The sequence below is a fragment of the Oncorhynchus clarkii genome, chromosome 5 (genome assembly GCF_045791955.1).
Source record: "Oncorhynchus clarkii lewisi isolate Uvic-CL-2024 chromosome 5, UVic_Ocla_1.0, whole genome shotgun sequence".
Classification (NCBI taxonomy): Eukaryota; Metazoa; Chordata; class Actinopteri; order Salmoniformes; family Salmonidae; genus Oncorhynchus; species Oncorhynchus clarkii.
The window spans coordinates 61,560,804-61,574,201 of record NC_092151.1 but is presented as its reverse complement, the minus strand read 5'-3'; the positions used below and the strand labels follow the sequence as shown (position 1 = coordinate 61,574,201).

Genomic DNA, 13,398 nt, shown 5'->3' with positions numbered 1-13,398 from the left:
AGGGGTTGTGCTGAGTCAACGAAGACAGTAGGTTGACTGGACCCCAGTGGAGAACTGTTCTGCCCTAGAGGCCCCTTGGGTCACATCTTTCTTCAGAGCCTATTCAGCAGCGTTGCTGAGGAGAAGGACAGTAGTAACAGTTACATAAAGCCTAAAGATCTGGGCGGCGGGGCCACTTGCACGCTGTGTCCTCTGGCAGATGATGTTTCACCCAGTTAGATGTCAAAGACGGCGGGAGGTGAGAGAGGGATGTTGGGGGGGGGGGGGGGGGGGGTTGTGTCACCTCAGAGGAAGAGAGGACACAGGGACATGCTGCTGCTGCTTCATCTGTTGCCACACTGTCCTCAATATGAGAGACAGACACGTTACGACTGTGTATCTGTGTCCTCTACTCAACACCATCAGACGATTAAGACACAGGTTGATGGTATTCCTTGTCTCCTATGTGAGAAAACCCAGCAGACATGCGTGTGCGTGCGTGCATGCGTGCGTGTGGAATCCTTTCCCCAGAGGGTTCTCCTATGGGAACAGCTGAAGAACTCTTTTGGAACTTTTTTTTCTAAGAGTGTACATGGAATGTGTGACCGGGTGAGATACATGGAGAGGGACAATGTGTACCTTTAGAGAGCCATTGAGAATGAGCTGCTGAATGTCTAATGAGAAACAGAAACTCTGACCGCCTAAGGCCCAGACGCCACACTCTGATAAATCAGTAGCCTACGCATTGTCTAACAGTGTGGACATTGCAAACAATGACAATACCTTCTCTCAACGTAAAAGTGGATTTTCTCGGTGTCAGAAGTACACTACATCACCAAGAGTATGTGGACACCTGCTCGTCCAAAATCATAGGCATTAATAAGGAGTTGGGGCCCCCCTTTGCTGCTATAACAGCCTCCACTCTTCTGGGAAGGCTTTCCACTAGATGTTGGAACATTGCTGCAGGGACTTGCTTCCATTCATCCACAAGAGTATTAGTGAGGTCGGGCACTGATGTTGGGGGATTAGACCTGGCTCGCAGTCGGCGTTCCAATTCATCCCAAAGGTGATTCATCCACACCGATTTCGACAAACCATTTCTGTGCGGACATCGCTTTGTGCATGGGGACAGTGTCATGCTGAAACAGGAAAGGGACTTCCCCAAACTGTTGCCACAAAGTTGGAAGCACAGAATCATCTAGAATGTCATTGTATGCTATAGCGTTAACATTTCCCTTCACTGGAACCAAGAGGCCTAGCCCGAACCATGAAAAAACAGCCCCAGACCATTATTCCTCCTCCACCAAACATTCCAATTGGCACTATGCATTCGGACAGGTAGCATTTTCCTGGCATCCGCCAAACCCAGATTCGTCCGTCGGAAAGCCAGATGGTGAAGCGTGTTTCATCACTCCAGAGAACGCATTTCCACTGCTCCAGAGTCCAGAGAGCTTTACCCCACTCCAGCTGATGCTTCACATTGCGCATGGTGATATTAGGCTTGTGTGTAGCTACTCAACCATGGAAACCCATTTCATGAAGCTCCCGACGAACAATTATTGCGCTGGCATTGCTTCCAGAGGCAGTTTGGAACTCGGTAGTGAGTGTTGCAACCGAGGACATACGATTTTTACGCACTTCAACACTTGGTGGGCCCGTTCTGTGAGATTATATGGCCTACCACCTTGCTGCTTAGCCGTTGTTGCTCCTAGACTTTTCCTCTTCACAATAACAGCACTTACAGTTGACCGGGGCAACTCTAGCAGGGCAGAAATTTGCCGAACTGACTTTTTGGAAAGGTGGCATCCTATGACGGTGCCACGGTGAAAGTCACTGAGCTCATCAGTAAGGCCATTCTACATCCAATGTTGTCTATGGGGATTGCATGGCCATGTGCTAGATTTTATACACAACGGGTGAGGCTGAAATAGCCGAATCCACTCATTTGAACGGGTGTCCATATACTTTTGTATATATAGTGTATCATGACTAATCTGTTTCAACACAGAAACCACGGCTAACTTTTTACACTGCGCTGTCAATACGACCACGCACTGACGCCTGTGTTTACACTACCCTGTACAAAGAAACACTTTTGTGGGGATCGGAGGCGAGAGTTCAGACTCATTGTGCCATTATCACTGTGTAATTGGATGCCTGCCTCAGTGTGTATCCCAGTATACTGTATCTCAAGTAGCTGATGATGAATAAAACACCCTCATGAGTGATGGCCTGAGGAAGATCTAGATGTGATGAGCTGTCTTCGCTGGATCACGGTAGTCACATCGTTAGTTCTGACATTAGGGAAGAAGGGGAGCATGAGAGAGAGAGCAGTTCCAGGAATAACGGGGCCTTCCTGGCTTTACGTGCTCTTCCTGTGATAGGAGGCGTGTGCATCTCTTCAGCTAGAGATCTCTCTCTCTCTCCATCTCGGTCACCGAGTAGGGAGTAGTAGGGATTGATGTGCTGTGTCAGGAGCATACTTGTTGTAACCGGTCCGAACAGTCCTGAGATAATGTAATGGGCATATATTTAGCTAGGGAACAGAGAGTGTGGTTTCACTCTACATTAAGTGGCCTAAATGTATGTTTTTGAGAAGTTACATAAAGAGGTAGTGTAGTTACAGAGTAGGTACAAATTGCTACATAGCACTAACTGTTGCATCTCCATCACTAGGGAGTAAGGAATAGGGAGAAGCACATCTCTATTGAACGTTTGTATTCATTATCCCATGCAGGGGAAATTACTTACAGCGGGTGCACTTGTGTATGAATGATAGTATGCAGTGGATACAGATCATGTCAAATTGGTTCAGGGAAACCCTTTCCTGTGAATTTAGTCTAACTTTTATCTTACTGTACTAGCCGACTTAATGTTATCTGATCGGAGACTTGGTTTATATAATCCCTCATTCAAATGCAAATTCATTCTGTTTCAAGCACACAATTTCCCCTCGTCGCTCCCTAGTATTGTGAACCAGAAAACAGGATGATTATCTCTCCAAGATAATATCAAAAAGGTATTGGAGACTGAGACAGAGGGACAGAAACTAGAGACAGGATGGAATCCTGTCTCAGGTCTTGAAGAGAAGCCAAACAGTAGATGACAGAAGCGGAGTCAGAGGCACTGTTCTCCTCTGTTCTCAACATTAGCCAGATGCTGCAATTAGACAACAAAGCCTGGCAAATGATTGCAGGCCAGGGGGACATGCTGCTGACAGACTGAATAATACTCCACCAGATCACCCAGTATCTAAGAACTCTATGGAGACTCAGCTGCAATGTCCTTATAGAGCAGTGTTCTCCTTCTTAAGAGACTTGACCACATGCTTTGATCTGACGACACAGACTGGTGGATGCCGGTAGGGACAGGGATTTTCCTGACTATGTGACTTGACCAGGGAAAACTCTAGGCCGTACTAATAACCTATGTCTACGGCTCTGAGTTTCTCCTGGTCACATGGCTTGGTCCTCATCGACGGCGGTCTTACCTTCTCCTGGTACTGGCGTCGGGATGAGTCCAGGGACTGGATGAGGGCGGTGGCATGGCCAATGAACATGGCATAGCAGGTGGCGCCCACGATCATACTGAGCATGGTCAGCCAGATATCAGACATGCTCTCTGGGGCTTGGCGCCCGTAACCGATACACAGCATGTGACTCATGGCCTTGAACAGGGCAAAGGAGTACAGCTCGCTCCACGAGTCGTTCTGTTGGGAGAGAGAAAACAACAGGGTTTCTGTTACAAAAAAGGATATTATATAGAAAGAATAACATTGCATTAAAACCACATTTTCAATCTCACTGTACAAAAAAACATGACTATGATACCAACCTAAAAGTCTAAAATAGAAAGCCTTTAAAAAGAGAGAGAAAGAGAGAGAGAGAAAGAGAGAGGGGGGGGGGATATGAGAAAGTTCCTGGAAGAAAGCTGAGATCTCTCCTCTGGAGTAGGTAAGGAGTTTGGCTCCATTGTACTAGCTTGCTGCTTGTTGAAGGCCTAATCACTCCACCATAGTGTTGTTGACTCAGGTATAGAAGGCCTCTTCAGACTGGGCTCTAATGAGGAGCCATTACGTCTGCCTCCTCCACTTTGGTTTGTTTTGCCTTTGATTTGTGTATACAGTGAGACTAGTCATGTTAGAGTCATTATAAACACTGTCTACTCAGCCGTAAACAGCAACACTGACTGAGAAACGCTGCCTGGCTACAGGTTTGCTCATCCAGGGAAATGTCACTGTTAATCTTCTCCTCTGCCATCTACAGTGCTTTTGGTTCAGAGTTAGACTGGCCTGGCGGTATTAGTTATTCCGTTTATTTGGCAGGTACAATGTACAACAAAACATACGTCTCAGAGTAAGAGAAGTGATCCGTTGCACCAGCTTTAGCAGACATTTACATCTGCAGTCCCCTGGCAGGTGAACATATAAACATGAAAACATTAAGTACAGACATTTGAAAAAACATGCTTTACAGAGCTATCTGCATGCCATAGAGAGCCGAGCCGAACAGAGCAGTCTCCACTATCAACGGTTGACTCCTTCTGGATCGGCTATCTACATGCCGTAGAGAGCCGAGCCGAACAGAGCAGTCTCCACTATCAACGGTTGACTTCTTCTGGATCGGCTATCTGCATGCCGTAGAGAGCCGAGCCAAACAGAGCAGTCTCCACTATCAACGGTTGACTCCTTCTGGATCGGCTATCTGCATGCCGTAGAGAGCCGAGCCGAACAGAGCAGTCTCCACTATCAACGGTTGACTCCTTCTGGATCGGATTGTATCTGTTTTGAATTTCTTTGAACTCCATTTGCATTCAATTCAAAATGCTTTAGTTGGGAGAGGAGTTGGGGTGGAAATCAGGAGAAATGAGTGCGAGGCACCATCAGATTGTTTTGAAATGTGACAGAGCGAATTGGATGGAAAGGAATAATGGAAGAGGACAGATAGGTACTGTGTGGAATTGCATGGGGATGAGATGAGATGAGATCTTGGGAGCACTCAGCAGTCAGCACTGAGGAGGGACTGCCAGTAAAGAGCCAAAGCAGAGATGTATTTGTGTGTCCTCATATGGAACCTCCCTCTCTCTCTCTTTGCTAGGGGCAGCTTTAACCTCAGACCTGGTCCCAATACCTTGGGTGTGCAATAGAGGCAGAGCTGCATCGCTTTATTCTCTCTCTCTCTCTTTCTCTCTCTGTCCCCCTGGTCTATCAGCATGCTGCCTACAGAGCATGCCCGCCAGGCAAACAGCAGCAGCAACCCGTCACCTTGAGTTCCAAACTCTGAGCCGGAAATAGCACACACACACACACACAAACACACGCACCCATCCAATAGGACAGAATTAGCAGCGAATGTTCACTATTGTGGACTGTGGTCTCAAGACTGAGCTGAAATATTGTCTGATGAAATATATATATATATATATATATATACAGTGCCTTGCGAAAGTATTCGGCCCCCTTGAACTTTGCGACCTTTTGCCACATTTCAGGCTTCAAACAAAGATATAAAACTGTATTTTTTTGTGAAGAATCAACAACAAGTGGGACACAATCATGAAGTGGAACGACATTTATTGGATATTTCAAACTTTTTTAAAAATCAAAAACTGAAAAATTGGGCGTGCAAAATTATTCAGCCCCCTTAAGTTAATACTTTGTAGCGCCACCTTTTGCTGCGATTACAGCTGTAAGTCGCTTGGGGTATGTCTCTATCAGTTTTGCACATCGAGAGACTGAATTTTTTTACCATTCCTCCTTGCAAAACAGCTCGAGCTCAGTGAGGTTGGATGGAGAGCATTTGTGAACAGCAGTTTTCAGTTCTTTCCACAGATTCTCGATTGGATTCAGGTCTGGACTTTGACTTGGCCATTCTAACACTTGGATATGTTTATTTTTGAACCATTCCATTGTAGATTTTGCTTTATGTTTTGGATCATTGTCTTATTGGAAGACAAATCTCTGTCCCAGTCTCAGGTCTTTTGCAGACTCCATCAGGTTTTCTTCCAGAATGGTCCTGTATTTGGCTCCATCCATCTTCCCATCAATTTTAACCATCTTCCCTGTCCCTGCTGAAGAAAAGCAGGCCCAAACCATGATGACCACCATGTTTGACAGTGGGGATGGGGTGTTCAGCTGTGTTGCTTTTACGCCAAACATAACGTTTTGCATTGTTGCCAAAAAGTTCAATTTTGGTTTCATCTGACCAGAGCACCTTCTTCCACATGTTTGGTGTGTCTCCCAGGTGGCTTGTGGCAAACTTTAAACAACACTTTTTATGGATATCTTTAAGAAATGGCTTTCTTCTTGCAACTCTTCCATAAAGGCCAGATTTGTGCAATATACGACTGGTTGTTGTCCTATGGACAGAGTCTCCCACCTCAGCTGTAGATCTCTGCAGTTTATCCAGAGTGATCATGGGCCTCTTGGCTGCATCTCTGATCAGTCTTCTCCTTGTATGAGCTGAAAGTTTAGAGGGACGGCCAGGTCTTGGTAGATTTGCAGTGGTCTGATACTCCTTCCATTTCAATATTATCGCTTGCACAGTGCTCCTTGGGATGTTTAAAGCTTGGGAAATCTTTTTGTATCCAAATCCGGCTTTAAACTTCTTCACAACAGTATCTCGGACCTGCCTGGTGTGTTCCTTGTTCTTCATGATGCTCTCTGCGCTTTTGACGGACCTCTGAGACTATCACAGTGCAGGTGCATTTATACGGAGACTTGATTACACACAGGTGGATTGTATTTATCATCATTAGTCATTTAGGTCAACATTGGATCATTCAGAGATCCTCACTGAACTTCTGGAGAGAGTTTGCTGCACTGAAAGTAAAGGGGCTGAATAATTTTGCACGCCCAATTTTTCAGTTTTTGATTTGTTAAAAAAGTTTGAAATATCCAATAAATGTCGTTCCACTTCATGATTGTGTCCCACTTGTTGTTGATTCTTCACAAAAAAATACAGTTTTATATCTTTGTGTTTGAAGCCTGAAATGTGGCAAAAGGTCGCAAAGTTCAAGGGGGCCGAATACTTTCGCAAGGCACTGTATATATATTAACCTTTATTTAACTAGGCAAGTCAGTTAAGAAAAAATTATAATTTACAATGACGGCCTACCCCGGCCAAACCCGGACGAAACTGAGCCAATTATGTGCCGCCCTATGGGACTCTCACGGCCGGATGTGATACAGCCTGGATATGTATACTCCCTACCACCAGGCCTGTTTGACTGATATGTGCAGGTAGCTACAATAACTCTGTCAGAACCAGAGAAACTGTCCAACATGGATGAAAAAGGAATACATTCAGATAAAGTCATGCCTTTAAGAAATGTGACAGGGAGATGTAGCTAGCTGCTCTGGCTCGGCCTGCTTGCAGTAGCTTATCTGAATTTACAATGTTCACCCAGGCTTTTATACTAACGTCTCTATGCTGCCTCACTGCACCCCGAGTTTGAGGAACTGAGCACAGCACACACACACACACACACACACACACACATCACCTGTGATCTAAAGACCCAATCCCCAGTGCAGATGACTGAACATCCTCCACAGTACTGACACATCCATTTTCTCTGTCTCGGTAGGACAATACCATATTTTACCCACTGCACTGTGTGTGTATGTGTGCCTGTGTGTGTATGTGTGCCTGTGTGTGTCGCACCGCGCCATTACTGCTTCCATAGCGACAGGGAGTTGACAGAAATGCTAATCTATTAGAACATGCATCCATCCTACAGGTACGGGAGCTCAGATTTGTGATCAAATGATGAAACATAGTCCCCAATCCCCACAGCAATAACGTCAACAGACAGCCTGGTGTTTAGACAGGAGCAGGTGAATCATCTCTGTTCTGTACTCTGATTCTCACACCGATATGATATAGGCATACACTTTCCACTAAAAATAACCCATTACAATGACAATGGGTGACCCAGCTCATAAGGTATTGGCTCTGAGGGATAGTGTGGAATACACACCACAGCTCCATTGAAGCAGGCTACAACCCAACATTCTCTGCCAAGGAGAAGTTGCAAATGCTAGAGAAAATCAAATCCCCCAGTCTAGTGTGCAACCGTCACTTAGGATCAAACTCTACACCTTTCACTACATGATGCACGCCACTGAGCTCTGTTTTGTTATTCACAATTCAGCAGCAATACAGAGGATAATCTCCCCCATCCATTGCATTAGTCATTCCCCAGCTAAAGGAACAGGGGCAAAGCCTAATTGTACATAATCCATTTACAGAGAGGAGCACTCATGCAGTATGGGTTGTGCATGATCTATGATGGCATAATCAGAGATAAACGCAGATTTGTTCCAAGATCCTGGAGGGAGGTAAGATGTGGAAGGAGAAGGGAGGAGGGGTCGTGGTGTGTGTGTACGTATATGCATGTGTATGTGTGTGCAGGCGTGTGTGTGTGTGTGTGTGTGTGTCTGTGGACTTTTTGTCACTATTGCTCCCACACTTCTGCGCTGTGCCTCGGAGCTTACGTTTAACCTCTGAGTGGCCTGCCTTCATAGATGGATAACAGTGAGAGCTGAGTAAAAGGCTCTTTCTTCAGCTACATTCACCATGTCAGATGCCTAAACTGGTACAGCCATCTTTACCATCCCTAAGGGCCATGGGTAGGCATGATAGGAGGGTTGAGATGCTGAGCCACTCTAATGGATTCAGTCATTTAATAAATGGAGGATATCCTTATTAGCCATTGAAACAAGGGTATTTCCTGTGGCTCTGTGTGTGTGCATGTGTGTGTGCGCGCGCACATACAGTGCCTTCAGAAAGTATTCACACCACTTGACTTTTTCCACATTGTGTTGTGTTACAAAGGGGGATTATGATGGATTTCATTGTCATTGTTGGCCAACGATCTACACAACATACTATGTCATGTCAAAGTGGAAGAAAAATCCTAACATTTTTTTATTTTTTTATTGTGTCAAATAAAACACTAATATATCTTGATTCGATAAGTATTCAATCCCCTGAGAAAATATATGTTAGAATTACATTTGGCAGTGATTATAGATGTGAGTCTTCTGGGTAAGTTTCTAAGAAATTTGCACCCCTGGATCGTACAATATTTGCACTTTTTTTTGATTCCTTAAACTCTGTCAAGTTGGTTGTTGATCATTGCTAGACAGCCATTTTTAAGTCTTGCCATCGATTTTCACGCCAATTTAAGACAAAAATGTAAGTAACTAGGTCTCGTCTTGGTAAGCAACTCCAATTTAGATTTGGCCTTGAGTTTTAGGTTTAACTCTTCTTAGCTCAATTCCGTTTCATTTTATCCTAAAAAATATCCCTATTCCTTGCCGATGAGAAGCATATCCATAACATGATGCAGCCACCACCATGCTTGAAAATATGAAGAGTGGTACTCAGTGATGTGTTGTGTTGGTTTGGCCCAAACTCTGTCATTTAGGTTCGTATTTTGAGGTAACTACAATGTTGTTGATCCATCCTCAGTTTTCCCATATCACAACCATTAAACTCTTAACTGTTTTAAAATCCCCATTGTCTTGATTGTAAAATCCCTGAGTGGTTTCCTTTCTCTCCGGCAACGTAGTTAGGAAGGATGCCTGTATCTTTAGAGACTGGGTGTATGGATACACCATTCAAAGCCTAACAAATAACTTCACCATGCGTAAAGGGATATTCCATGTGTAACTCTGTGTTGTTGTTTGTGTCGCACTGCTTTGCTTTATCTTGGCCAGGTCGCAGTTGTAAATGAGAACTTATTTACAACTGGCTTACCTGGTTAAATAAATGTGAAATATACAGTGCCTTGCGAAAGTATTCGGCCCCCTTGAACTTTGCGACCTTTTGCCACATTTCAGGCTTCAAACATAAAGATATAAAACTGTATTTTTTTGTGAAGAATCAACAACAAGTGGGACACAATCATGAAGTGGAACGACATTTATTGGATATTTCAAACTTTTTTAACAAATCAAAAACTGAAAAATTGGGCGTGCAAAATTATTCAGCCCCTTTACTTTCAGTGCAGCAAACTCTCTCCAGAAGTTCAGTGAGGATCTCTGAATGATCCAATGTTGACCTAAATGACTAATGATGATAAATACAATCCACCTGTGTGTAATCAAGTCTCCGTATAAATGCACCTGCACTGTGATAGTCTCAGAGGTCCGTTAAAAGCGCAGAGAGCATCATGAAGAACAAGGAACACACCAGGCAGGTCCGAGATACTGTTGTGAAGAAGTTTAAAGCCGGATTTGGATACAAAAAGATTTCCCAAGCTTTAAACATCCCAAGGAGCACTGTGCAAGCGATAATATTGAAATGGAAGGAGTATCAGACCACTGCAAATCTACCAAGACCTGGCCGTCCCTCTAAACTTTCAGCTCATACAAGGAGAAGACTGATCAGAGATGCAGCCAAGAGGCCCATGATCACTCTGGATGAACTGCAGAGATCTACAGCTGAGGTGGGAGACTCTGTCCATAGGACAACAATCAGTCATATATTGCACAAATCTGGCCTTTATGGAAGAGTGGCAAGAAGAAAGCCATTTCTTAAAGATATCCATAAAAAGTGTTGTTTAAAGTTTGCCACAAGACACCTGGGAGACACACCAAACATGTGGAAGAAGGTGCTCTGGTCAGATGAAACCAAAATTGAACTTTTTGGCAACAATGCAAAACGTTATGTTTGGCGTAAAAGCAACACAGCTGAACACACCATCCCCACTGTCAAACATGGTGGTGGCAGCATCATGGTTTGGGCCTGCTTTTCTTCAGCAGGGACAGGGAAGATGGTTAAAATTGATGGGAAGATGGATGGAGCCAAATACAGGACCATTCTGGAAGAAAACCTGACGGAGTCTGCAAAAGACCTGAGACTGGGACAGAGATTTGTCTTCCAACAAGACAATGATCCAAAACATAAAGCAAAATCTACAATGGAATGGTTCAAAAATAAACATATCCAGGTGTTAGAATGGCCAAGTCAAAGTCCAGACCTGAATCCAATCGAGAATCTGTGGAAAGAACTGAAAACTGCTGTTCACAAATGCTCTCCATCCAACCTCACTGAGCTCGAGCTGTTTTGCAAGGAGGAATGGGAAAGAATTTCAGTCTCTCGATGTGCAAAACTGATAGAGACATACCCCAAGCGACTTACAGCTGTAATCGCAGCAAAAGGTGGCGCTACAAAGTATTAACTTAAGGAGGCTGAATAATTTTGCACGCCCAATTTTTCAGTTTTTGATTTGTTAAAAAAGTTTGAAATATCCAATAAATGTCGTTCCACTTCATGATTGTGTCCCACTTGTTGTTGATTCTTCACAAAAAAATACAGTTTTATATCTTTATGTTTGAAGCCTGAAATGTGGCAAAAGGTCGCAAAGTTCAAGGGGACCGAATACTTTCGCAAGGCACTGTATATAAATATATTTTTTTAACTAAATTGCTTTGGATAAAAGTTTAATATATTACATTATTACTTTAACCACTATTATTGAACACAGAATGAGTCCATGCAACTTTTGTGATATGTTAAGTACATTTTAACTCCTGAATTTATTTAGGCTTGCCATAACAAAGGGGTTGAATACTTATCAGCTCAAGACATTTCAGCTTTTCATTTTTTATTAATTTCGAAAATGTTCTACAAAGTCCCACTTTGATATTATAGGGTATTGTGTGTAGATCGGTGACACAAAATCTAAATTTAATACATTTTAAATTCAGGTTGTAACACAACAAAATGTGGAAAAAGTAAAGGGATGTGAACACTCTGTATGTGTGTGTGTGTGTGTGTATAGGTGTTTTTTAAATAAATAAATAAAATACATATATATATATATAGCACCTTTATTTAACCAGGTAGACAAGTTGATAACAAGTTCTTATTTACAACTGCAACCTGGCCAAGATAAAGGAAAGCAGTGCGACAAAAACACAGAGTTACACATGGAATAAACAAACGTACAGTCAATAACGCAATAGAAAAGGTCTATGTACAATGTGTGCAAATGTATTAAGATTAGGGAGGTAAGTCAATAAATAGGCCATAGAGGCAAAATCATTACAATTTAGCATTAACACTGGAGGGATAGATGTGCAGATGATGATGTGCAAGTAGAGATACTGGGGTGCAAAAGAGCAACAACAACAAAAAATACAAATATGGGGATGAGGTTGTTGGGTGTGCTATTTACAGATGGGCTGTGTACAGGTACAGTGATCGGTAAGCTGCTCTGACTGCTGATGCTTAAAGTTAGAGAGGGAGATATGCGTCTCGTCTTAGTAACTGTATTTTCCCTGGCTGCCCTGCATCTTCTAGCCAGATGAACCCTGGCATGAGAGCCGGATTACTCTACCTCAGGTCTAAGATCATAAAGGACAGATGGATAGTGAGATGATCCAGGGCTTTATTATAATTCTATTGATCTAAGAGCCATACAGGATAAGGTATATGAGATGAAAGCACCTGGCCCTGACTTGGGCTTCATAACAGAGGGGACATTTTTATTTAATTTGATCAGGTGGCTATAAACTTAAATCCTGGCTTATAGCAGAACAGTCTCTATCTAATAACAATGAGGTGGGTGCTTATATTTGTCCTATTTCAGACCAAGTGTGTATCATACTCATGTGTGAATTGGAAATCCCAACTCCCCGAGACACCCAATGGCAACCCTGGAGCAATTAGGGTTAATTGCCTTGCTCGACCTAGTTGGCTCGGGGATTCAAACTAGCAACCGTTCGGTTACTGGCCCAACACTCTAACCGCTAGGCTACCTGTCGCCCCGTATCAGTGGTCAGATCAGGGAGGGTCAGGTATATTAACATGTTGACTTGCTGACTTGCTGCACCCTCGACAACTACTGTGATTATTATTAATTGACCATGCTGGTAATTTATAAACATTTGAACATCTTGGCCATGTTCTGTTATAATCTCCACCCGGCACAGCCAGAAGAGGACTGGCCACCCCTCATAGCCTGGTTCCTCTCTAGGTTTCTTCCTAGGTTTTGGCCTTTCTAGGGAGTTTTTCCTAGCCACCGTGCTTCTACACCTGCATTGCTTGCTGTTTGGGGTTTTAGGCTGGGTTTCTGTATAGCACTTTGAGATATCAGCTGATGTAAGAAGGGCTATATAAATAAATGTGATTTGACTGGCTGTTTGATGAAGGGACCTCCTGGTAATTCTCTCCCACGGGGCCTTAAGATAGTTGGAGGAAAGCCTCTCCCACACCTGATGCTCTGGCTCAGTGAATTTCTGTGCTCTGTGTGTTTGTGCGTGTGTTACAGCTGGGCGGAATACCATATTTTACTATACTGAAGACTTGTATTGATGCAAGGACCGGCTTGTGTTTTTACTTCTATAACGGTATTTCACTGTTTGGTTTGTTAAATGTGATACGCCACTCTGCCGCGTGTAAAGAC

At 43.5% G+C, this 13,398-nt stretch overlaps 1 protein-coding gene across 1 annotated transcript in view; it reads right to left on the bottom strand.

The window, feature by feature from the left end:
- Window positions 1-13,398, bottom strand: part of LOC139410146 (potassium/sodium hyperpolarization-activated cyclic nucleotide-gated channel 2-like) — a 68,713-nt gene that overhangs the window by 38,097 nt on the left and 17,218 nt on the right. Inside the window, exon 4 of the mRNA XM_071155589.1 lies at window positions 3,470-3,688. Coding sequence (XP_071011690.1) covers window positions 3,470-3,688 — 219 coding nt within the window. The remainder of the gene's footprint in view (window positions 1-3,469; window positions 3,689-13,398) is intronic.